We start from the raw sequence: 27555 nt of genomic DNA on the forward strand, positions 1-27555 counted from the left end.
GAAAAATGTTAAACAACAGAATGAGCATTCAGATTTTTTAAAGCTCCACTAAAATGCTATACAAAATAACAGTCTCTTCCTACTGTGAAGGAAAAACAGATTTGAAGAAAAAGTACAGGCAGAGACACAACAAACTGGGAATGCCTTGGGCTTTTGAGACCTCAAAGCCTCCTCCAACAAGGCCACGCCCCTAATCTTTCCCAAAGAGTTCCACACACTAGAAACCAAGTATTAAAACATATGACCTATGAGGGCCACTCTCAAGCAAGCCAACACAGGAAGCTGGGAAGATGACTCAATCAGTGATGCACTTGCTGTGCAAACATGAGGACCTGTATTTGATCCCCCAGAGCCCACATTAAAAAGCTACGTGTAATCTTAGAGTGGGAGGCAGAAGCACGAGAATCCCTGGGGTTTGCTAGCCATTCTATCCAGGGCTATCAGCAAGTTCCAGGTTAGGTCAAAGATCCTATCTCAAAATCTGTCTTAATCAGAGAATCCACTCTTTTCTTTTTTTTTTTTTCTTTTTTTATTAATGTATTCATATTATATCTCAATTGTTAGCCCTTCTCCTGTTTCCTCCCATTCTTCCCTCCCTCCCACTTCCCCTCTTCTCCCCTCCCTTATGTCTGTGATTGAGGGAGACCTCCTCCCCATATATATGCTCTAAGAATACCGAGTCTCTCCTTGGTAACTTGCTATCCTTCCTCTGAGTGCCGCCAGACCTCCCCATCCAGGGGACGTGGTCAGAAAAGGGGCACCAGAGTTCGTGTGAGAGTCAGATCTCACTCTCCACTCAACAGTGGAGAATATCATGTTCGTCGGCTAGGTCTTGGTAGGGGTTCGAAGTTTACTGCCTATATTCTCCTTGGCTGGTGCAAGAACTCAAGAAATTAAACACCACAAAACCAAACAACCCAATTGCGAAATGGGGCTTGGAACTTAACAGAGAATTCTCAACAGAGGAATATCAAATGGCCAAGAAACACTTAAAGAAATGCTCGTCCTCGTTAGTCATCAGAGAAATGCAAATCATAACGACACTGAGATTCCATCTTACACCCATCAGAATGGCTAAGATCAAAAACTTAAATGACACCACATGTTGGCGAGGATGTGGAGAGAGAGGAACACTCCGTCAATGCTGGTGGGAATGCAAACTAGTACAACCACTTTGGAAAGCTATCTGGCGCTTTCTCAGAAAAATGGGAATAGGGCTTCCTCAAGACCCAGCTATCCCACTCCTTGGAATATACCCAGAAAATGCCCTAACACACAACAGGGACATATGCTCAACCATGTTCATAGCTGCTTTATACATACTAGCCAGAACATTGAAACAGCCTAAGTGTCCCTCAGTAGAAGAATGGACTAAGAAACTGTGGTACATTTACACTATGGAATACTACTCAGCTATTAAAAACAACGAATTCCCGAAATTTGTGGACAAATGGATTGATCTAGAAATTATCATAATGAGTGAGTTCACCCAGAAGCAAAAAGAGACAAACGGTATATACTCACTTATATCAAAACACTAGTCCAAGGGATATGTCCCATGAAAAACTTTACCTACCAGGAAAGTGGGTCAGAGGAGAGGACATCCTATTGAGACTTTAGGTGAGAGTAGCATGGAAGAATGGGGAAATAGTAGGACCCACAGGGTCCTGGAAACCTACAAGAAGAACTTTATGACAGGCAGATCTGGGTCCTGGGGTCCTCCTCAAACTAAAGAATCCACTCTTTTCAAAGAATTAAAATGAAGGTCTTTACTAAGAGTAAGGAGCCAGGTGGCACGGTGACATACACCTTTATCCCAGCAGAGGCAGCCTGGTCTACAGAGTGAGTTCTAGAACAGCCAGGGCTGTTACACACAAAACAAAAAACTTGCCTTGACACTCAGAAGAAGGGTAACAGGCTACCAAGAAGAGACTTGATACCCTATGAGCATATACAGGGGGAGGAAGTCCCCCTTAGTCACAGTCATAGGTAAGGGGAGTAAGGGGAAAATGGGAGGAAGGAAGGAATGGGAGGATACAAGGGATGGGATAACCATTGAGATGTAACAAGAATAAATTAATAAAATAAATTTTTTTTAAAACTTGCCTTGAAAAAAATTAAAATAAAAAAAAGAAAGGGTATATAAGAATTTATTTAACCAACAAATTTAAAATAGAAGACACGTTTTGAGTAGAAGAAACAGGCAAAGAACAGGGTAAAATAATATAAAATGTAGTAGCTGGTGATATGACTCAGTGGATTAAAAAGCACATCAACATCCTGATTCCCAGTGGGGCACTAGGAATGTGCACACACGGTAATCCCAGCACTAGGGAGGCAGAGGCAGGTGGATCACTGTGAGTGGGTCTACAAAGCGAGACCAGGACAGCTAATGCTATACAGAGAAACCCTGTCTCAAAAAAAAAAAGTGGGGCAAACACAAGGCATCCCTAAAACAAACTGACTACAGACTAGCTGAATTAGTTCAAGTGAGAGATTGTGCCACAATTTATTATAGGGTAATATATATTATTATAGATTATTAAGTATGTTTTATAATAAGAACAGTCTACGACAGTTGTTTTCAATCTTAATGCATAACTGCTTAATACAGCTCCTCATGTTGTGACCACCAACCATTAAAGTTATTTTCATTGCTCTCTCATAACTGTACTTTGCTACTGTTATCAATTACAATGTAGATATTTGTGTTTTCTGATGGTCTTGGATGACTCCTGTCAACAGATCGTTCAAGAACCACAAGGGGGTCACAACCCATAGGTTGAGAACCACTGATCTAGGAAGACAAAGTCAATCTCACTCTGTTTCCCATTCATACACACATACATACACACACACACACACACACACACACACACACACACACGCATTAATCATACATACCACAAACATAAAATGTGGCAAAAGTTAATTTCATTAAGTTTTACTATAAAGTTATACCAGGTATAAAGTAATATATAAATATATACATACATAATATATAATACTAGTCAGGCGTGGTGGCGCACGCCTTTAGTCCCAGCACTCAGGAGGCAGAGGCAGGTGGATCACTGTAAGTTCGAAGCAAGCCTGGTCTACAAAATGAGTCTAGGACAGGCAAGGCTAGCACAGAGAAACCCTGTCTCAAACAAAACAAAACAAAACAAAAATAATATATAATACTTACACAAAATAAGGTAAAATTAAGAAACACAAGTTAGAAGAAAACAGGGATATTAGCCACTGGAAAAAATGTTCTCAAAAATAGAAAAACAAAAAATCCTTACTATGTTCTGAAAGATACATGGAGTTTCACACAGTATGTTATGCCTCCCAAATACTCTGCCACTTGAATAAAATTAAAAAGTATCAATATATCCAATTCAATATAAACTACTGATATTGTTCCTCATCAACAGATACAAAGATTTTAAAAAGTCCCATCTGCCTGAGTTCTCTAAGGTACTTACTTGCTCCTCAGTTGAACATACATATTTTTACCTTCACATTTCTATGACTAGCACAAGGCATGTCTTCTTATTCATTGTCTCTAAGAATTCTGGTAAACTATTAATCATCTAAGGGGCAGTTCAACAATTTCCCAATAAGTTGTTCTGAATATAACTATTTCTTCCATTCTGCTCCCACAGGATTCACTCAACTATAAAATGTCTGAGTGCCTAACATGTTTCAGGCACTATTCTAAGCACTTGAGATGATCAAAGGAACAAAAAAGAATGTGAAAGGACTCAGTGTCTTCGTTAGGTTTTTTCGTTTGTTTGCTTGGTTTTTTTGGCTTGTTTTTGTTTTTCATTTCTTGATATATCTGGTAAAAGGAACCTCAATTGAAAAACTGTCCTCATGCATAGTATATACTCACTTATATGTGGATTTTAGCCCAACATAAATATCCTCTGAGAAGGCCGGGCGTGGTGGCGCACGCCTTTAATCCCAGCACTCGGGAGGCAGAGGCAAGTGGATCATTGTAAGTTCGAGGCCAGCCTGGTCTACAAAGCGAGTCCAGGACAACCATGGCTAACACAGAGAGACCCTGTCTCGAAAAACAACAACAACAACAAAAAAAAAATCCTCTGAGAGACTCCACCCAGCTGGGGATAGGGACAGTTACCGAGATTTGAAGCTGGACACTGGGCAGAGTGCTAAGAGCGTAGGGTGGCCTTGCCAGGCCACAGGTTATATGTAGTACAGGAGACACTGGATAAACTGAGGAAGGCTGTCCTTTCTAAGGACTAGGAGAGGGAGGGAAAGGTTATGAGGGAGGGGAAGGGATCGGGAGGTGATAAGGGAGGGGTTGGGACCAGGAGGGGTTGAGGGAGTGGGCTTGCAGAACAAGCAGGTAACTTATATGGCCAATCCCACTACATGGGAATAGCTCTGAGACTAGCAGAGATGTGAATGTACATGCACAGAGAGGCTTCATGTTGGCCACAGATTCTCTGTGACTTATTACTTGTGGCCATTCTTAGTATGGCATGAAGGAAGATTTGCAAATGTCTTACTTCTGCTCATACAATGAAGAGAGAATCAGCCTTAATTGCCCTGTACATCCCGCACACCTCATACAATTATGTTAGAACTGTATGATGCTTGTGAGAAATTATGTTTTCAGAACAAAAGAACCGGACACTGACGCTGGATCAGACCTGACAGGATTCCTCCAGCACGCTGAACACTGACATCCTGCTTCCACCTTGCTCCAGCCCCAGACGCCTCTGCTGCTGTTACCCATCAGAATTGGACAGCTTCCAAGACAGTGCTCTAGAAAGCTTCTGATTCCATTTGGTCCAGCATTTCAGTCTGTCCCACACAGGACTCCTAGTAAGCCTGGAATCTCTCAACATTTAGAAACTGGACCACAAATGCAATCCCTGGCTTAATTATTTTCCCCAATTTTTTGTGGCCCCTTCTAAGATACTATTTGCCCCAAATCAGCCTGAAGAAACGTTAAGGGGTATGGGGGTGTTCTGGTAGGTTTCTGTTTGCTCGCCTGGTCTACAAATGCTTATTTTCATTGGGAAGTGGTTAAAAGTTATTATTGGTCTTATACGGAGAGGAAACTAGGCTGAACTCAGGGAGCTCTTTTCCTTTATCTTTCATCCATAGGTAAGGTGATAGGAGCTGAAAAGAAAGAAAGGGGGACATACAACTATAGAAGGAGAATAGAACAAAAGGTAGATGACTGAACCTACTCCTTAACTCAAGGCCTTAATCATTACTCACAAAAAGGTTATTTCTAATTCATTGGTATAGAATTTTATATATTGATGCAAATCATGGTCATGTCAAATATTAGTCTAATTTTATCACAAGAATATATATCCTAAGTCTAACATATGATTCTATAGATATGTAAGACAAAATAGTTAAATAAGATCTTCAAAGGCCTCAGAGACCCACAGAATACGGCACTTAAAGATGTTTTTATTATTCTAAAGATTCTTTGACAACAAAACAAGTTAACTCCTGGCAACACCCAGATGACCTCAAAGAAGATGATGAGCATCAAAGAACCTCCTTATGGAGGTGGCTACAAATGTGGCAAACAAGCCACTGGGCAAAATGTCCACATTTCTGCCACAGACAGAATTCTGCCTGAAAATGGGCAAGTTTAGATGCAGGCAAATTCGACAGCCAAACTCTGCCAAGACAGAGTAAACAAGTCCTCAATAGTTCCTGCCTTACAAATAAGTCTGGCAGAGATATTGGACTAGAAGGCCGAAGATGTTGTTCCAACATTATAGAGAGTGTTGGGTGACTGAGACTGTCTCAGTCATTTTTTCACTTTGGAATCTGCTAACCTGCACTATCAATTCACTCAGGCATTTTACGTTTTATTTTTTCTCAAGTCTATGAGGGAGGTTGAAGACCAGATAGTTTATTTTACAATCAAGTTTAGTTGGTTAGGAGATAAGATCTTTTTAGATCAAGATAAATGATTTAAGTTAATAGTATCTATCATAATAGATACTAAATTTAGACCCAACAAGATAGGAAAGATGTTTACTTCAAGTTTAACACATACAAATACCCAAATCACTATGAATATAACATTTATATAACTCAGGATTGTCTCATGGTTCTTTCTGCTGTATGTAGTTTGGTTTGCTCATGTGTAATAAAATAAATGTATGTTAGAAAAAAAGAAAAACTGTCTTCAATAGACTGGCCTGTAGGCATGCATGTCTGTGGTACATTTTCTTGATTACTAACTAACATATGTGGGCCTAACCCACTGTGGATGGGGCAATTGCTGGCATATCAGGTGCTGTTTTAAAAAAAAAAGCTAGCTGAACATGAGCTAGGAGCAAGTCAAGAGACAACTTCTTTTCAGGGTTCAGCTTTTTTTTTTTCATTTAAGTATTGTTTTTTTTTTATATTTTATTAATGTATTCTTATTACATCTCAATGGTTATCCCATCCCTTGTATCCTCCCATTCCTCCCTCCCTCCCATTTTCCCGTTACTCCCCCTCCCCTATGACTGTGACTGATGGGGACTTCCTCCCCCTGTATATGCTCATAGGGTATCAAGTCTCTTCTTGGTAGCCTGCTATCCTTCCTCTGAGTGCCACCAGGTCTCCCCATCCAGGGGACATGGTCAAATATGGGACACCAGAGTTCATATGAAAGTCAGACCCCACTCTCCACTCAACTGTGGAGAATGTCCTGTCTATTGGCTAGATCTGGGTAGGGGTTTGAAGTTTACTGCACGTATTGTCCTCAGCTTTTTTTTTTATTTTAAGATTTATTTATATGCCGGGCGTGGTGGTACATGCCCTTAATCCCAGCACTGGGGAGGCAGAGGCAGGCGGACTGCTGTGAGTTTGAGGCAAGCCTGGTCTACAAAACGAGTCCAGGACAGCTAGGATACACAGAGAGACCCTGTCTCAAAAAAAATAAATAAAAATAAAAATATAAAAATAAGTAAATAATTAATTTTTTAAAACCTCAAACAACCTTTAAAGAAGGATTTATTTATTATGTACACAATGTTCTGTCTGCATGTGTGCCTGCCCACAAGAAAAGGGCACCAGATCTCAGTACAAATGGTTATGAACCACCATGTGGTTGCTGGGAATTGAATTAAGGACCTCTGGAAAAGCAGACAAGTGCTCTTAACCTCTGAGCCATCTCTCCAGCCACAGTGTCCAGCTTTTGCTCTTTTGTTCTGTTCTGACTTCCCTCAGTGATGAACTGCGACCTAAAAATGTACATCAAATAAACTCTTTACAGCAGGGTATGGTGGTACATGCCTTTAATCCCAGTGCTCAAGGGACAGAGGTAGGTGGATCTCTGTGAGTTTGAGACCAGCCTGGTCTACAAAGCAAGTCCAGGACAGCCAGGACTGTAAGATAAACCCTATCTCAAGAAACCAAAAAATTAAAAATTGAAAAAAAAAGCCTTTCCTTCTCAACTTTCTTTTGGTCATGTTGTTTATCAAAGCAATAGAGAAGCAAACTAGAATACCCACGATAAAGTAATGATGACAGAAATGCTAATTACTAATGATCAATACACAATATGTACATTAATAAAAACTGCACATTGTACATCATAAATACTGAAAATAAAATGCACTGTCCAAAACAACTAAAAATGTCTTTTAGAGCATGTTGTGGAAACTGAAGGCTAAAAGTACAAAAAAGAAAAAAAGAGGGGCATATGTGTTTTGATAAAGATTCACTTATGCCTTCCTCCTTTAACTGATCCAAACAAAGTTGAAGATAACAGCACTAGAAAATATTAAAAATTGTGTCAAAACTCAAAACTTTAGAAGGAAAGGAATATATAGAGCACATTCATATTTTTTATATAAAATCTTACTTGTTTTTTCCTCTAATTGATTAACTTTAGCTCTGGATTCCTCTAGCAGAAAAGTTAAATCTTTCATTTTATTTTCTTTCTCAGTACTTTGCATCAATAGTAGTGATACCTAAAATAAAAAAAAATTTTAAAATGCTGTAGATATAAAAAGTTAAAATTAGCACCCTAGCATTTATTATCTCCTATAGCTATTTTTATATACTTATTTTATATGCTTTTTAGATAGTTGTACATGTCATTTAATACATGCTTATAAATATTATTTGAATGAATGAGTAAATTAGTTTAATATACTCAATGTTAAACTACTTATTTCAAACTTTTATAGAAAAAGCTACATAATGAAGTCTGATTCATTCACTCAATAAATATTATTGAGCACCAGAAACTTTAAGTATTGAGTATAGAGAAAAGAGAGAACTCACCTTTAATAAGAAACTCAGCCTTCACACAAAGAACTACACCTGAGTATTATCAGTAATAGAATAAAAATGTTACCAAAAATCAGAAAAGAAAAATCTATCGTTTTATCAGATTTATACTATGGGTTTTTGTTTTGTTTTTATTTATTTTGTTGTGTTTGTTTTTCTAAGACAGAGTTATCACGTTGTACCCTTTACTGGCCTGGAGCTCTCTTTAGACCAGGCTGGCCTCAAACGCATAGAGATCAATCTGCGTTTGCCTCCCAAGGGACTGGGACTAAAGGCACGGCACGTGCTACCAAGCCTGGCCAGGAAAGGAACATCATGAAGTTTCATGGAAAAGAGCAAAACTTTCAAAGGGTTAAAGTGAATCTTCACATATAGAAATTAATTAGGCAAACCAGCCATATTAACATAGAAGGCAGAAGCAGGAGGATCTCTGTAAATTCAAGGCTAGCCTGGTCTACATAGCAAGATCCAGACAAATAGAAAGACATGGAAAAACAGCTGCTCTGGGTTGATTTAAGAAGACAAACTAGCTGAGTGGTGGTGGCACACCCCTTTAATCCCAGCACTCAGGAGGCAGGGAGATCACTGTGAGTGCGAGGCCAGCCTAGTCTACAAAGTTAGTCCAGGATAGCCTGTCTCAAAAAAAAAAAAAAGACATTTAGATAGCCAAAGTATTCAGACAGTTACAGTTGATGGGGAAAAAAATAGCAGATAATAAAGATTCAAAATTTTTTTAAAAAATTAACTCCCTATTTTTATCTCCAAGCCATGGAAACAACAAAGATAAACTTTATCTCTAAAAAGCCACAAGACAACTATAATCCAAATCATAATATGTAAAGAAGGAAAGCAACTGGAAGAAACATACAGAGGGAGATACTAATGAGAAGCTAGATAACACTAAAAGTCTTGGGAATTTTTAAGAATAGAAGTCATGGAAATTTCATCAGATGGACTTAAGTACAAAAAAAGAAAATAGAAAATCAACTTTTTCCGCTCTGGACTATACCATTTACTAGTCAATGCCATCAGAAAACTAACCCTGCTCTACCTTTGCAAGTGACACAGGCATACAAACAGATCAGGGATAGATTAAGTGGTTAGATCATTTACCCAGCATTCCTGAGACCCTGGGTTCAAGCTCAAGCATCTTAATAAAAAAAAGTTTGTCTCTAAAATGGATATTGCAGGTAAGGAAAGAGATATAAAAGAATGGAAAAGTCAGCATAAAATAGTGACACTCAGCAGCTAACTTTTCCTACCCTGCCAAGCTCTATTCCACAATGTCATCTGTCACATTTCTATCCCCAGGCAGAAATTTGTAATGTCTAGACAATTCTTATAGACAATGGTATTTACATATCCAGAAGAAAAAAAAAACAGTAGCAAGCCAAACAGTGACTTAGCAAGAAGGTCCAACAGTCTCAAACACCATAACAAAAATTCCAAAATAATTTTTCTTAGCATTTTAATCTATCTTTACATTTTGTGAAATAAGCACAATTTTCATTTTTAAGACTTCCTTCTTCTAGAAATCTGGTTTAAAATAAAGTTAAAATACAAAAAGACTGTTTAAAGACTCTTTCACACAACTTAAACATAGATTACAAATTGAAATATCTTTCAACCACAATTTAAAACTCTAAGCATCCTTTCTGAACTTTGACTTAATTTTTATTATTACTTAAATATATACCCTCCTTAACTATGATTACAAAATATCTTCTGGAAAGCCAGAGAAGATGGAAATAAATAAAAGAGGATCCTTCCCACTTTTTGAGAAAAGGTCTCTCTAGGAAGCCCTGGTTGTCCTGTAACTCACTGTGTAGACCAGGCTGGCCTTGAACTCAGTGATCAGGCTGCCTTTGTTTCCTAAATACTGGGATTAAAGAGGTACACCTTCACACCCAGCCAGGATCCTTTATTATATATCACTTTCTACTTGGAAAGCACAAGGCATGAAAAAGAAATAGCATAATACAAACCTAAATTTGATATTCTTGCAAATATCAGAAAATAATATAGACTTAGTATTTACAAGTCTTCCACTATGTGATACTAATAAGCAATATAAAATGTTTTCATTTACTTTCATTGGTGTTATAAAGAGTAAATTTTAACAAAGTGTAAAATGTAAAGTGAGTTGTCAATGATCATCTTTACATTATTGCTTTTTTTTTTGTTTAAACAAAATTTCTCATATTTTTGCAGCAATGTAAACTGATATAAACATTGTAGACTCACTGATTCAAAATCATTGAAGACTAACCTTCCAATAAGTGTATAATCGAATCATGGAAATGTGACTAAGCAAAAGGTTAAAGATTTAGATATATATTAAAATTTTATATAAATTATCTCATTTCAGCCAACACAATGGTTTTGATAGATTAGGTTTTTTATGAATTAACAAATATAAAGAATATAGCATTACCCTCAGAATAGTAACTAACCTAATTTGATCACTACTCAATATGGACAGGACATAAATGAAAACATCACACTGTACCTCATTATCAGACCTTAGGAAAAGCAGCAGAGGTGCATATTTAACATACCAAAGTGGACCTAACCTCCAGGTTCTCCCAGTATCCCTCAGTCTCTACCTGTTAGAGGGCATGTTTGGAACGCCTGGCCCTCTACCCTGAAATTTCAAGCTCAGGAGCTGGGCTTCCCTATATAATCCAGACATTTTGATATTCATTCATATTCTCTCTCACATTCGTTCATTCATATATTCATATCTCTTTCCCTCCCCACCTCCCTGAACGGGCACATCTTTCTCTCTCTCTCTCTCCCTCCCTCCCTCCCTCCCTCCCTCTTTCTTCTCTGTTTCCCTCTCCATGGCAACTTCTCTGGCCTAGTTCCTTGGGACCAGTGAACCAGCACAAAAGCTGCATCCAATAAACCTGCCTTTATGCTTTAATCTGACTTGAATTGGCTCATTTCATCAGCGGAGAAAACCTATTAATAAATCTGTATAAACATTATGTACTGATCAAAAGTTAATTTTTAAATTTTTAAAAGAATACGAATAGTTGGGTTTTTATTTTAAACCTGATTTTCCTTGTCGTTTACTTCCTTCTTAAATTCTTCTTCAAGGTCTTGGATTTTTTCATGATCTTCCTTCACTTTAAAAATAGAATAAATAAACCTTGTCTTAACATACTTACACAAGTTTCCAATGCCAACTAAATTTAAATACTTAATTTCCTTATTTATCTCAAAATACTACTACATCTCACGTTTCTAGTACACAAAAACTGATATTTTCTTACTGCCAATTCTCTTTAGTAAAATATTAACTGTATACAGTATCAGTTATAGTTTAAAATCCTGTATCTTTTATAACAGCATTTCCATAAAAACTTTTTTCTTCATAGAATACTTACCTAATATAGCAAATCTTAGATATGTATAGCTTAATAAATTAATGAGAAATATGTAAGGCAAAACTATGCATCTAAAATACTAAACATAAGCCATAATAAATTTTTTTCATTGAGAAAGTAATTTAAAAACCAAAAGAATTTAACAAATACTAATCCTCTGCCACCAAGATCTTACAAAGGTAAAGACAGTATGAAGTATAAAATAGTTGAGGACATCAAATTAAAGGGATACAAGTATTAATGAAATTTAGTCAAACATATATAGAAGAAAAGCAACATAAAAATTTAAAAAGAAATCTTACACTTAAAATGCATTTCCAGTCTGGCATTCTCAGCTTGCACACGAAGTTCCTCAAAAGCTAGTATCATTTTCTAGAACACAAAGTTTAACTTTAAAAATCAGACTTTTTAAAATATTTTTAAAACTGTGAAAATATTAATATATTTTACCAAATAACCATTAGATATGAATTCATACAACTTCTAAGAATGAAAACACTATAAAATAATTATTTACTAAAAAGATATAAGCCAGGCCTATACTGACGCAATTACAATACCTTAACTGATAAAGATACCTGTCAACAAACCTTTTAGCCTGAGTTTGATCCCTGGAATTCATATGACAGAAAGATAAAATCAACTCCAACCTCTATGTGCACATTGTGGCACACACACTCATAAATATATACATACAAATTATATGTTCTTTAATATTTTACACATAATTACATATAAATGCATGTAAAAGCCGGGTGTGGTAGCACACATCTTTAGTCCCAGCACTCAGGAAGCAGAGGCAGGTGGACTGCTGTGAGTTTGAGGCCAGCCTGGTCTACAAATTGAGTCTAGGACAGCCAGGGTTACTCAGAGAGACCCTGTCTCGAAAAGCCAAAAAAAAAAAAAAAAAAAAGCATGTAAAATTATAGAATGCCTAAGGTCTTATAACACTGAGCAGCAAAGTGAATACTGTCACTCTATTCTCTTAATAACACATTTTAACATGCAATAATTCCTTGCCATAATCCGTAAGATTTTTGTTGTTGTTGTTGTTATTGTTTTCGTTTTTTGTTTTATCGAGACAGGGTTTCTTTGTGTAGCTTTGGCTGTCCTGAACTTGCTTTGTAGACCAGGCTGGCCTCAAACTCACAGTGGATCACAGTGAACCAAAAAATAAAAATTAAATATTAAATATTAAAAGGCCAGGCGTGGTGGCGCACTCCTGTAACTCCAGCACTCGGTAGGCAGAGGCAGGCCAATCTCTGTAAGTTCGAGGCCAGCCTGGTCTAAGCGAGTCCAGGACAGCCAAGGCTACACAGAGAAACCCTGTCTCAAAGAAAAAAAGAAAAGAAAAGAAAAACCCTGTCTTGAAAAACCAAAACAAAAAACAATTTGTGCTTTTTACATTTCTTTCTTCCCCACTAACATAAGGCAGCCCCATAAAAATTCAGATTTGTATTTGCATCACCTGATAGTATGCATTTACTTGCATTTAATATATCTTGCTTTGCAAATTCAAATTATTTTATTCACTGATTCATCTATCAAATATTTACTGAGTAGCTATTATGTGTCTGGAACTATTTTAGGCACTTGGGATATAACACAAAGCCCACAGTACTAGAAATTTTATACTGAGTAGAAGAATGTGCATACATATAAAATAAACATGTGTATATCAAACAACTGTCATATCATTTTAAATATTCTTCAATAAAGTTAAATGAAATAGAGAATAACTGAATAAAGATTTTGAGTACAGTTACAGAGAAAAGTAATCAAATGCATCATAAGAGCTTGAATACAAAAGTTCTCGGGGGGGGGGGGGAGCTGGGGAAGAATTAGAATCAGAAAGCATTTGATGAAGCTAAGAAACAGAAAAAGAGAAAGGACCTGGCGTGGTGGTGCATGCCTTTACCCAACACTCAGGCATCTCTGTGAGTTCAAAGCCACCCTAATCTACAGAGCAAGGACAGCCAGGGCCATACAGAGAAACTCTGTCTCCAAAACAAACAAACAAGCAAACAAACAAACAAAATTATAGCAGAAACAAAGCAATGAGTGATTAGAAGATAAGACAACAATGGTAAGGAGGAAATACAGATTAGTAACAGCCACCTTTTTTTTTTTCAAATTAATGGTTATATGTCACAATGTGCTGATCTCCGACACAGTCAATAAATATTTAATAAACTGTGTTACTAACATGTTAATTGAGAGGTATTACAGAGTTGGAGAGATGGGTCTGTAGCGAAATCACTTGCCATGTAGCAAGAGAACCAGAGTTTGAGTCCCTAGAATGTATATACATTTGGAGCAGGAGTCATGGCCTCCCTTGTAATTCCAGCCTTGCAATATAGAACGGGAGATCCTGGAAGCAAGCTGGCTAGGGATATTAGCCATATCAGCAAGATCTGGGTTTGACTGAGATACCCGTGCTTTAAAAGGTAAGGTGGTAGAGCAGCTGGAGGAAAATCCATCAACCTTGAGCCTCCATATATGTACGTGCATAGACATGCACCCATACTCATATGAATACACATACACACAAATTTAAGAAAAGAGGTGGAGAAAGCTCCTACAATCCCACAGGGGGCACACACATATAATAATCCCAGTCCTCAGAATGCTCAGGATTGAAGATGGTGCCATCTCACTATATATGATTTTTTTATGTCTCATATCCCTCCTTCAAAAAAGGCTAGTATATACAAAATGTAAGTATTCATAGTTTAGAACCTTAAGAATTTTACCAGTGATTCAATCATGCATCAGTAAATAATGATCTTTTAGTAATTACAGTTGACAAAAGTCTTTGTAGCTATCACTCTGCTTAGAAATTTTTTACTTAAAATAATCATATTTTCACTAACACTTACCTCAATGTTATTATTTAGATCCACATAAACTTGTCTGGTTTCTTCTCGTTCATATTCATCTGTAATTATCATTTAAAAACTTCAAAATTAAAATTTTAAACATAACATCAAAAAGACAATACTTGTATCTCATAAAATTAAAACATTTAAAATTCTACAGGTATATAATTCAGTGCTGAGTTGTTCAAAATAGCATCAAAAATAGTCCAGGTTTTGATCTGTTATAATGCAAAAAACTCTTAAATTTCTATTCCATAAACAAGACAGCAAACTGAAAATTATTTGACCACAAAAAGAAGCAAGGTCACAGAGCAAGCCACTGCCTTCAAAGTTAGAGACATGGATAGACAAAATCATCTTACAACTTATCTGAGCAGAAAGGCAAGAACAGAAAACACTAGGAAGTAGAGCCAGCATTCAAGGAAAGCAAAAACAGCTGACCAGTAACTGGCATTGCTACCAGACACTCAAGTGTGGATAAATCTAAGATGAAAACTTAAAAGAAATAGTCGGAATAAGCACAAAATCCTTACAAATTTAACTTCTTAAAATTTTCCTTGGTTCAAAGAATCATTGTCCTACATTCCAAAAAGAAGCAGCAAAGAAAGACTATTAAAAATGCACTAAGACATCCTGTTCTTTTAATAGAGTGTTCCTTTGGGACAACTATTTAATTAGGGCAAAATTATAGGCTGATTGACCTGTGGAAAGAGAGAGACCCTATTCCAACCTTCCATACAGAGGAAGAAAACAATATACTGATGAACCAATCTCTAGACTACCACATAGGAAGAAAAGGAAAGACAAGAAAGTGGGGAAAGGAAAGGAATAGAAACGGGGGGGGGGGGGGGGGGGGAAGGGAAGGAAAAAATAAAAGGGAGAAAAAATGCCAAACTCCAGCACACACTGTCCATTTTGTATCTTGACCCACCTAAAGACAAGAAAAAGTACTTCCAGAGTTCATAATTCATAGGCAAAGATTTGCAAAAAGGATTAGGCCTAACGGTAGGTCTACAGAGTATTTCCTACACGTCTCCCTATCCTCTATTCAACATCACTGTTACTGAAGACCAATTTACACCAATCCCATTTCCAGCTATAAAGCAGTAACACACACATCCCCCACAGGGCAAACATCAGATGAAGGACTAGACAAGACAGAGATGACAAGAATTGCCTATACACATAAAAATAATAAACTTAATAAAATTTTAATGGAAAATAAAAAGACATTTTCAGGGAAAAAACAGAATAAAACCAAGAAAACTATAAAGGATAAAATATATGCATAAGAAAACACTAAAAAGAAAAAAGGAACAAACAACAACTAATAATTTCCCAAATACAGACATTGAACCACATAACCGGGAAATTCAGAGAACAGAAGCAGGGAAAACACCAAAAGAAAAAAAAAAGGAAAAAATTACATCAAATTCTATCATGCTCAATTTATATGAAACCAAAGATAAAGAAACTAAGGGGAAAAATATCAATGGAGAAACAAAATAAGAATTTTAAGCAAAGGTAAATAAAAAATAAAAAAAATTTTTATTGCAAGGCTTCGGTCAGAAGACTGAAGTCCAATGATGGTCAGCCTGTTCTACAGGGTCAGCTTGTATTACATGATGAATCAGAGCATTTACTCACATGCATGCGCTCACACATGCATACACACATGATAAATAACTTTAATTTAAATTTTTTTACTTTAAAAATGAATATGTCAGTAGATGAGCTTCAAAAATTATACAGGTTCTTTAGAGAGAAGAAATAATATAGGTAAGAAATTCAGATCTGCATAAAGACAAGCATCAAAGAAGGATTACATGAAGGTAAAAAATTTTAAATTGATCACTACTAGGATCAAACCCAGGGCCTTAAGCAGTAAGTGGTACACGGGAATGAACCACTAAGCTACATTCACAGTCCTTCGCTTTTTTAAGACAAGCTCAGGCCAGCCTTAAGCTCAAAACCTGCCTCTCCCTCCCAAATCCCGCAATAAGAAGCATGTTCCACCCTTCCCGTCATTAACCTTCTTCTTAACTGGTCTAACATGCAATCCACATTAGTTTTACTGAGTGAGTCATGAATGAAGGATAAGTGAATGTGAAGGACTAAAACATTACTGCATACCACTGTGGACTTCATAAACATTGTCCATTTACACTACACTAAATTTGGAGTTTTTTCTTTGATAATAAATTACCATAAGCTTGCTTCAGCTATTTTACTTTATAAGCTTTAATTTTTTTACAAGAGTTAGAACAAAATGTACAACCACACAATTTTTTTGTTTTTTTGTTGTTGTTGTTGTTTTGTTTTTTTGTTTTTCAAGACAGGGTTTCTCCATGTAAGCCTAACTATCCTAGACTTTCTTTGTAGACCAGGCTGGCCTCTGCCTCCTGAGCACTGGAATTAAAGCCGTGTGCTACCGTGGCCAGCTTTTTATGTTCTTATTATATAAGTACTCTTTTTTTCTTGGAACTCTGAAACAGAATCTCACTATATAGCCCACAACAGCCTCAAACTTGAAATCTTTTGGCCTCTGCCTCCCAAATGCTAGGATTAAAAGCATGTACCACCATGCCTAGTATGTTCTATTCTTTTTTTTCTTTTACCTTTTAAACTTTCTGCTTAAAAATGAAGATATGTACACACAATTTACCTGAGGCATGCACAGTATCAAGATAATTTACATCACTGTAATCTACTTCCACATCCTGTTCCACTGGAAGGTTTTCTGATGCAGGAACACACATGGAGCTTTAACAGTGCTTTCTTCTAGAATACCTCTGAAGGAGGTTGAGGCTTGAGGTTATTTTAAAATTAACTTTTTTAACTGGCCATGGTGGTGCACACCTTTAATCCCAGCACTCAGGGAGGCAGAAGCAGGCAGATTTCTGTATGAGGCCAGCCTGGTCTACAGAGAGAGTCCAGGACAGCCAAGGCTACAAAAAGAAACCCTGTCTCAAAAAAAAAAGTTAACTTTTTTAAAATATAAAAGTAATTTTTTTTTTTTTTTGGTTTTTCGAGACAGGGTTTCTCGGTGTAGCCTTGATTGTCCTGGACTCACTTTTATAGACCAGGCTGGCCTCGAACTCACAGTGATCTGCCTGCCTCTACCTCCCAAGTGCTGGGATTAAAGGCAGTCGCCACCACCACCCGGCCAAAAGTACATTTTTAAATAGAAACTTAACTAGTCTAGAAAATTTTTAAAGCAGTAATATGCTTATTTATCATCAGGTGTTATATAATTAATATATGTGAAATAATTTTATACAACTAGCAATGCAGACCTGTTTACAGCAGCATTACTACAATTATTGTACACTACAGTGTTACAAAGGGTCCATTACTAGATGAAATTTTTCAATTCTTCTATATTTTTATGGTACCAATGTCCTATGTGCACTTTACTATTGGACTTAATGTAGTTGGTATCACTATACCATGCCTACCCCACAGCATTATTATTTCCTATTATAAACATGGCTATGTATCTTATTCTTAATTCAATGTCATGGTAGTTCTAGACAGAAAATGCTAGATTTAAAATCACTTTAAGCCAGGCAATGGTGGCAAACACCTTTAATCCCAATATTCAGGAGGTAGAGGCAGGTGGATCTCTCTGAGATTGAGGCCAGCTTGATCTACAGAGTAAGTTTCAGGACATCCAGGGCTTTAGAGAAAAACTGTCTCAAAAAAAAATCACACTTTAATGACTGACATTTATAATATAACACTTTTTGATATTTATTATCTTTCAAAAAGAGAAAACTTAGCTACTACTTACATAAAAAAGGCCTGAGACATGTAAGATTCATTTAAATCAAAATTTCATATATTAAAAAAGCAATTTCTCCTCCTGTCTCCATCATTAAATGAATAATAAATAAAAAACACATAAAATACCTACATTTATTTGTCTTTTCTGCAGATCTAGCACAGGTTTCCTTGAGTAGATTACACAAATGTCTTGTAGCATTATTCCTGAAAAAAAAAAGTTTCCCTAAGTGTAAACTAATCTCAAAACAAGACCATACATGAAAGTTATGAGACACAGTTACAATTTTAGAGAAATTTTTAAAACACTAATTTTGTATATACAGTATATTTTTCAGTAACAATTATATCAAAAAAGAGACTATATTATTAGCAAATCATTTAATAACTGCTTCCCTTTAACAAAAAGTGACAACTCTTTCCCATTATCTAGCAAGTTGCAATTACTATGAATACCCTCTCAGAAAAAAGTTCCAGATTTGACTCAGAGAAATTATAAGAAGACAGGATTAAGTACTTCATTTACTACTTACCCCTAAACTGTTCTCGATGCCTGTTCTAGTTTGAGTTCTAGTGCTAAGATATACCATGACTAAAAGCAACTAGAAAAAGTGTCTGACTTACAAGTCCCTACCACAGTCAATCACTGAGGGAAATCACAGCAAAAACCTAAGCAAGAGAAAAGACAAGAACCATGGAGTAATACTGATTACTAGCTTGCTCCTCATGGCTTGCTCAGCCTGCTTTCTTATACAGCCCAGACCACCTGAACAGCATAGCACTGCCCACTGTGGCTAGGCCTCCCACATCAATAACCAATCAAGAAATGCATCACAGACTTGCCCACAATCCAATCTGAAGGAGACAATTGTTCAACTGAGGATCTCCCATCCAAAATGACTCAAGCTTGTATCAAGTTGACAAAAAACAAAAAACAAAAAACAAAAACAAAAAAACCACAATGCCTAACCTTCAAAACCAAAAGTAAGAGCTCAGTGAGAGCAAGGCATGGTGGCGCATGTCTGTAATCCAAGCACTCTGGAAGGCAGAAAAAAGTGATCTCTGTGAGTTCAAGGCCAGCCTGATCTACAAAAGGCGTCCAGGACAGCCAGGGCTACTCAAACCCCGTCTCAAAAAAAAAAAAAAAACCTCATTGTGAGAATAAGATCTCTATCCATATTAAGTTACTAATATAAAGAGAACAATTCATGGGCTGGAGAGATGGCTCAGAAGTTAAAGGCCTGTCTGCTCTTCCATAGGTCCTGAGTTCAGTTCCCAGCAACCACATTGTGGCTCACAAATATCTATACTGGGATCTAATGCCCTCTTCTGGCACACAGGCATACATGCAGATAGAGCACTCATGTACATAAAATAAATAAATCTTGCGCTGGGCGTGGGCGCACACTTTTAATCCCAGCACTTGGGAGGCAGAAGCAGGTGGACTGCTGTGAGTTCCCGGCCAGCCTGGTCTATCTACAAAGCAAGTCCAGGACAGCCAAGGCTACACAGAGAAACCCTGTTTCAAAAAAACCAAAAAAGAAAAAAAGAAAAAGAAAAAAATTAATCATTCACTTTAATTTTCCAATATACAATTTTTCAGTACAAATGAATTATTACACTGACAAAAAAGGGGGGAGGCATTTGAGAGGAAAAAGCAGCTCCAAGGTAGTGGTGGCACACGTTTTTAATCCCAGCACTCAGGAGGGACAGACAGGAAGATCTCTGTGAATTTCAGGCCAGCCTGGTCTACAGAGCAAGGTCAAGGACAGTCAAGGCTACACAGAGAAACCCTATCTAAAAAAAAAAAAAAAAAAAAGACCAAAAAAAAAAAAAGCAGTTTGAAATTGAGCTGACAAGTGTTGCTTCCCGGGCAACAGTGACACGGGAAGACGGACAAGATGTCAAGGTAGTTCTAGATATTGAATTTTCAGGCATCTTTTTTGATTCCAGAAAATATTCTTCCTGACACCTGACATTTTAGAAAATGAGAAGTTACTCATCATTAACCAGCTTTCTAAAGCTAGAAAGGTAAAATGGTTATATTTTCTTTTTTTTTATAAAACTCATGCCATGACCTGATGGCTTGGTCCTGAAAACCTGAGGTGACAAAAGAATGAAGAAAGGACACATAGACATATATAAAGAAAATCTAGAATCAGGTGGGCTGCATTCACTCTGATGGGGCACCACCAACTATACAACAGCTGTGCTGAACAAAATAAACATTAACTTATTTAATTATAATATAAACATACATAAATTAATACTATATATTTTATATACAATGTATTGTGGTAATATGTTTATATGTATAAATACAATATTGCATATTATATTTATATAATTATTGTACAGTTATATAGGTATAAATATATTTTGTTATGTACTAATATATTACATAATATAATAATAGATATTAAGTTATTTATATAATAAACATAATAAGTGTTATGTACAACACAGGAGGAAGAGATGGTCTTGGTAAAAGGATTCTGGAAGAGCAGTCTCAGGCTTTGATCATCCAGGAAAAAGAAGCTACAGTTACTATTGTTTGAATACTGGACAATCATTCATAAACATTCTTACTTGCATGCAGTCAACACTCTCTCAGACCAGAGGAAGATTCCCCAGGGTGTGAAGCTGTGCCCACGTCAAACAATACATGTTCACTCAGGATGCTATCCACTCCCCTCACAACCACTCTGGGCTTTCTTGGCTCCCGACACCCACTCAGGGGAAAATTATTATTGTTATGCTACATAGCACAAAAAAGTACTCAATAAAAATTAATTTGGAAATTACTTACTCCTTTATTAAATCTTTATTTTCTTGGATTTCTTCTTCTAATTTCAAGCTTACTTTTTCATTTTCAAACTAATTTTCAAAATAGAAAAGTTAATCACATTTCACTTAAAATCACTGACCGTAATTATTAAGCAAGTTTTCTTAATATGTAATTATAAGAAATTCTTTTCTTTCTACATAAAGGAAATTTTTGTTACAGCTTATCAATTTTCCATAAAAATGAGTCTCCTTGAGAGGTGCAGACATGAGGATAAGGAGTTTGGGATCAAATTCATATAAACAGTGAGTCTGAAGCCAGCTGAACTACACAAGACTAAATTTTATCTGAAGAAAGCATACAAGATGACTCAGCCAGTAAAGACATATGCCATCATGCCTGGCAGTATGAGTTCACTCCTCAGAGCCTACATGATACAAAAAGAAGACTGAATCCTACAAGTTGCCCTCTGACCTACAAACATACACTCATACATTAAATTAGTGTAAAAGGGAGTAACCTTTCACTTTCATCAGCTTAAAAGTTTTCTGAATGACCAGTAAAAACATTCAGTAATATATAGCACAATATTCTCTCTAATAATGTTGAAGTGTATTATCTGCTTGTACTTTGGCTTTTTTCTCATTCTGTAATATCAAAATTAAACAGTTCAAGGTTTTATATATAAATACATTCTGATATATCCACTTACATCAAATTAAACATCAATAATGGGACTTAATAAAGTTAACTCTTTTGTAGAAGTTGTCCTGTATTCATTCCCAAATAACTTTTATTAAGGAAATTTCTTTTTTTCTTTTTTCCTTTTTTTTTTTTTTTTTTTTTTTTTTGGTTTTTCAATATAGTTTCCAAGACAGAGTTTTTCTGTGTAGCCTTAGCTGTCCTGGATTCACTCTGTAGACCAGGCTGGCCTTGAACTCACAGAGATTTGCCTGTCTTTGACTCCCAAGCACTGGGATTAAAGGCATGCGCCACCACACCTGGCTTATTAACGAAATTTCAAAAACCTTGTTCTCAGATATCTGCCACATAATTAACCCAATTCACTTTAAATTAATATTCTATTTCCAACAGTATTGTGCTAATATTTACTATGTGCCATATCTTTATCTTTTTTCTTTAATTTTTGATTCATATAATATTTATTCGCCATATTTATAATTAAAAACTTCATTATACCTGCAGTTCCTGAATGGCTTTTCGCTGGGCTTCAATTATCTTTCTGTTTTCTTGCAACTTATTTTCTTTCTGCTTCAATTCAATTTCTATGCTCACTTTCCATTTTTTTAGCTTTTCAGCCTCTTTATACAGCTTTGAGTACAGTCTGCTCATTGGCTCTGAATTCTATTTAAATGGATTTCCAAAAGTTAATTGTCTAAGATTTTAATATAACTATAGTTACCTACCACAAATACATATATACTAATGATGACAAATTTGTCTACCCAATTTGTATTCTAGCAGCATTAACCCAGAGTATCAAAATACCATATGCTACTTGACTAAAACTACTGAATAAAACTGCTAAAGTTAGAAACAATTTAATTCAATAAGAGAATCTGACAGAATAAAAGCTAAAATACATCACTCCACAGGAAATATGTTAATCTCTTAAAATGCTAATTTCTTAAAGCATTAGAGATTAGAGTAATAATCTGGGATTATGAGTATTATGTTTAAAATATGACAAGGAAAATAGCAAATATATAATTTTTAATAAGCTTGAAGTTTTACTTAAATTTCTTGCCCTCTTTATCCACATCATATTATAAATGCCAGAAGAATTTGGGTTTGCTTTTCTTTTTCTTTTTTTGGTTTTTGGTTTTCCATGGCAGGGTTTCTCTATGTAGCCTTAGCTGTCCTGGACTTGCTTTGTAGACCAGGCTGGCCTCCAACTCACAGAGATCCGCCTGCCTCTGCCTTCCTGGGTTTGCTTTTCATTTTGGAGCTGGAAATCTAACTCTGGGCATCTCACATGCTAAGCAAACAACATAAACTCTAGCATGAAGCTATACTCCAAGCCTTACTTAAAAAATAAACTGATATTTGTTTGCAGGTAGCCTGTTATCAAAATATAAACTGGTACCAATTTTATTTTATTCTGTGGCAATATTAAGCTTAGCACTTATAGACATACAGCACTTATCAGGCCATGAAGTGAACCTTAATTTAGAAGATATGCTATAAGAATGATTCTTATAATCTGTAAGCTATGCCATGTTCTACAAATTTCTTACACAATAAAGCAGCCTGATGACAATTTCATCTATTAAAAGAATACCTTTGTAAAATACTAGCATTTTCACATTTGTATCTATCTTTATTCTGCTTGTCTTAATTTTTTATTGCAATTTCCCCAGAAGAATTAGTTGCTCTTACCTAAGAAACTACAAAAGCTTAGCACTTCAAATACTTTAAGGGGAAAAACTATCTGCAATCAGGATGCAACCTTGCTGAAGAGCAATTGCCACTTTAAAGTGCATGAGGCTCTGGCTTAGTCCCCAGAACCACCAAAAGAAAGACTTCAAAGAATATATTTTAAGACATTAACCAAACATTAATACGTTGGGAACTTAAATATATTGAAATAATAAATGAAATTTCAATAATAAGAAGGAAATATCTGACCTCAAAATCAGAGTCATTTACTCCTTCCTGATAGCGGCAACTGCCAGAATTTGCAACCTAAAAAAAAATCAAAATCAATGTTTTCTATAAGATTATAATTTTAGAGCTAATGACAGTTAAATGCACTCTCTTACTAACCTGTTCGAGCAAGGGCAAAATGCAAAGTTTTTGCAAAGCAGGATCTACAAAATAAGAAACTGGTATTAAATATGAGATCATCACTTTATGTGTTGAATGTCAAGAATATCAATGCAATACTTACGTTGTACTTTCAATAACTAGCAATGTATATACCAAAATGTTTCTATGAAAGTTGACCTATTGTTTCTCCAAACCTACCTGTATCAATGTTTTCCCGATTTTTTGAGAGACTAGACATTGTAAATGGAACAGCAACATCAACTTCTGTACATTTGTTGACAGTCTAGAAATACAAAGAGGTTCTTTAAATATTCTATTCAATACCACCTTGATACTTGTACAACACACACATATATTGCACATAACAGTGCAATACACATATATAGCATCCAAAAGTCAGTAATTATAAATCTTTTAATGTATATTGTCTAAAATATCAAATGCTTCTGCTATGCAAACAAAGCAAAATTCTTAACTATGTCTTTCCCCTAGTAAAAGAAACCTAAGCTAAAAATTACATAACAGAAGCTTTGTAGTTATTCCAGAATAGTAATTTCAATGGAATATAGTTTCCTTCAATTTCCTTCAAATTCATCTTCACTGAACCTAATTTCAATGACTTGTCTACAGCAGAAATTTTCTGCAGCATGTAAAATTAAAATATGAATTTATCATTTCCATATAAAGTATCACTTGATAAATTTAAATAATATAAAAAGCTGTTTCACCTGAGAAATCTGGTGCAATTCTTTTCAATTATAATTTTACTAAATAAATGAATTTCCCTTTTGCCCTATCAGGAGGCTCAGTCACAATATTAATTACTACCCACATATAGCCATTTGTACAAAGTCTTAATTTTCCTAATTTTCTAATATTTTTCCTTAAAAATTGCCTCAAATCCTGAGAGATTTTTTTCCTCAGTGGTACAGCCACTGGTTAAACGCTCCTGCTGCAGTAAGAAGCTCTAATACCACACACGGGGTCAGTCAGGCACAAAAAAGAAACCAGAAAACAGAAGCTGGGAAGAAGACAGGAATTAGAGGGAGGGGAATGAGAGGGTAAGGGGAGGTTCTTAAATACCATTTTGTTCACTATCACTTTGATACTCAACAAATATATACAAATATTTATATACAAATAACATATGTATATGCTTAAAGAAGCCACTTTAGGCCGGGCATGGTGGCGCACGCCTTTAATCCCAGCACTTGGGAGGCAGAGGCAGGCTGACGGCTGTGAGTTCGAGGCCAGCCTGGTCTACAAAGTTAGTCTAGGACAGCCAAGGCTACACAGAGAAAACCTGGAAGAAGAAGGAGAAGGGGAAGGGGAAGGGGAAGAAGAGGAAGAAGAAGAAGAAAGGAAGAGGAGGAGGAAGAGGAGGAGGAGAAAGAAGAAGAAGAAGAAGAAGAAGAAGAAGAAGAAGAAGAAGAAGAAGAAGAAGAAGAAGAAGAAGCAGCAGCAGCCACCTTAACTATAAATCCTTAGCTGTATACACAGTGTTTGCAGTACAAAATGCATACATGAAAATACTGGACACGTTTAATCTCAGCACTCAGGAGGCAGAGACAGGCGGATCTTTCTAAGTTCGAGACCAGCCTGGTCTACACAGTGAGTCTAGGACCGCCAAGGCCACATTAAAAAAAAACAAAAACAAAAAAAAACAAAAAAAACCTGTCTTGAAAAAAACAAAAAAGAAAATATCATACTAAAACCCACTATTACCTACTATTAATGTTAATAAAAACACTAAAAAGTTTCAAATCATTTACCCAGAGAGATTATTTAAATAAACAAAAGATTTTAAGGTAGGGTGTGTGTGTGTGTGTGTCTGTGTGTGTGTGTGTGTGTGAGTGTGTATACTGCCAGCAGAGGTCTTTCTTGTCAAGCTGGAAATGCCGGGAACTGCACGTGCTCTTGGTGGCTGAGCCATCTCTCCAGCCCAGCAGTGCATCTTTACAAGAATCACTTTTAAAGACATCTTTTCGAGTTTAAAGGCCGCCAACACACAGTAGGGAGGGGCTGTTACTCCATGGAAGCAAAGCGATTCAAAACCGCTTGCGCGCGCCAGCTATTACTGTAACAAACAAAGCTTTCAAAGTATGCTTCTTCTTATTGGCGTTTATTTATTGTGATCTCCGTGGACTCGCGTACGTGTGCCCGTGGCGTGGTGCTCAGAAAACAACTTTGCGACGCTGCTTCCCCGCCCTTCGCCCACGAAGGGTCTAGGGATGGAACCCGGCCCTAAGGCTCGGTGGCAAGCGCCCTCCCCTCCCCTCCCCTCCCCTCCCCACCCTCCCCGCCCCTCCCCCAGGCCAGCTCACCCCTCCCCCCAGGCCGGCTCACCCCTCCCCCCAGGCCGGCTCACCCCGCCCCCCAGGCCGGCTCACCCCGCCCCCCAGGCCGGCTCACCCCTCCCCCCAGGCCGGCTCTCCGAGAGTAAATAAAGCATGCATGCCGCACGTGCAAACCGTGCAAACCCACCTTGAAGTAGGTGTTGTCTCCCGCCGCGGTCTGCGGCTTCACGGCAGACACTTGACTGCTCAGCCTCGGCGGGACGAACAGCGTGAAGGGCTTTTGCTTCTCCATGGCGTCTACTAGGCCTGGGGAGGGGGGCGGCGGGGGGAGGTCGTGAGGCTCGGAGAGTAAAGCTGATGCAAAGGGAGCTGGGTTCCTCGGTGGGGTCCAGCCCGCAGGGACCCCACAAGCCTGTCCTCCGCACCCCGACTCCGGCCGCCACAGGCCCGGCTGGAAGCGCCAAAGCCTAGGCCCGCGCCTCCGAGGCCTCGACACCACGTGCCCAGACACATGTCACGGAGCCGCGCCATATTGAAACGCCCCCAGCCACCCACCCACCCATCCCCAAGCCCTCCACTCGCTCACCGTCGGCGGGCTCCGCTCCCCCGCGAGCGCTTCTCTATGAAAACATGGAACGGAACCGCGAGCTTCGGCCTCAGAACCTCCTGGAAGCCCGAGAACGCCCGCCACACGGGCAGGGCAGGACTGGGCAGCCCAGTGGCTAACGGCTAAATATAACCGTTGGTGGGCACCGCAGCTGGCCAGGATCTCGCGCGTGCGCACGCGGCAAGTCTCGCGGGACCTCAGTTCCCGCGAGGGCCTGGGTTCTGGTTCTCCCTCCACCAAGGCTTCATTCTCTGAGAACCCTGGCGAAGCTCTCCTAGCGCTCAGATGAATGAGCTGATTGTGCCAACAATCACACTGCCGTATTGCTACTTAAAGGAGTCGTTTCTTCTTTAAAAAAAAAAAAAAAGGATTTATTGTTTTTTGTTTTGTGCGTAAGAGTATTTTGTGGGGCACTGAAGAGATGCTCAGAGAGTTCAATTCCCAGCAAGCACATGGTGGCTCACAACCATCTACAATGAGATCTGGTGCCCTCTTCTGGCGTGCAGGCCACATATGCAGGTAGAACACTGTATAAATAAACAAACAAACAAATCATTTGTGTTTTGTGTGCGTGAGTGTACCTATACGTGCAACCACGTGCATGCCGTGTCTTGGGCAGCCATAAGAGGGTGTACGGAGTTACAGATGGTTGTTACTGCCGTGAGGTGCTGGGACCCAAAGATGGGTCCCGTGCTACAGCAATCAGCCCCATGAAAAGGAGTCATTTCTAAGGAGCCCCGTGGACGCC

At 37.5% G+C, this 27555-nt stretch overlaps 1 protein-coding gene across 2 annotated transcripts in view; it reads right to left on the reverse strand.

Annotated features, from left to right (window-relative positions):
- The window catches only part of SYCP1 (synaptonemal complex protein 1), an 85030-nt gene extending 58058 nt beyond the window's left edge, over positions 1-26972 (reverse strand). The window contains exons 1-12 of one of the 2 annotated variants that reach the window (XM_084757944.1): positions 26787-26972; positions 26388-26506; positions 24102-24186; positions 23901-23944; positions 23763-23819; positions 22314-22478; positions 21138-21205; positions 18462-18535; positions 14546-14604; positions 11969-12038; positions 11332-11405; positions 7844-7952 (exon numbers count right to left, since the gene is read on the reverse strand). In XM_084757944.1, the coding sequence (XP_084614070.1) occupies positions 7844-7952; positions 11332-11405; positions 11969-12038; positions 14546-14604; positions 18462-18535; positions 21138-21205; positions 22314-22478; positions 23763-23819; positions 23901-23944; positions 24102-24186; positions 26388-26492 (910 nt within the window). In that variant the 5' untranslated portion in view covers positions 26493-26506; positions 26787-26972. The remainder of the gene's footprint in view (positions 1-7843; positions 7953-11331; positions 11406-11968; positions 12039-14545; positions 14605-18461; positions 18536-21137; positions 21206-22313; positions 22479-23762; positions 23820-23900; positions 23945-24101; positions 24187-26387; positions 26507-26786) is intronic. The other variant, XM_084757943.1, reaches the window with a different exon arrangement.
- Positions 26973-27555: the final 583 nt, after the last annotated feature.

Source organism: Acomys minous (assembly GCF_964271855.1).
Source record: "Acomys minous genome assembly, chromosome: 14".
Classification (NCBI taxonomy): Eukaryota; Metazoa; Chordata; class Mammalia; order Rodentia; family Muridae; genus Acomys; species Acomys minous.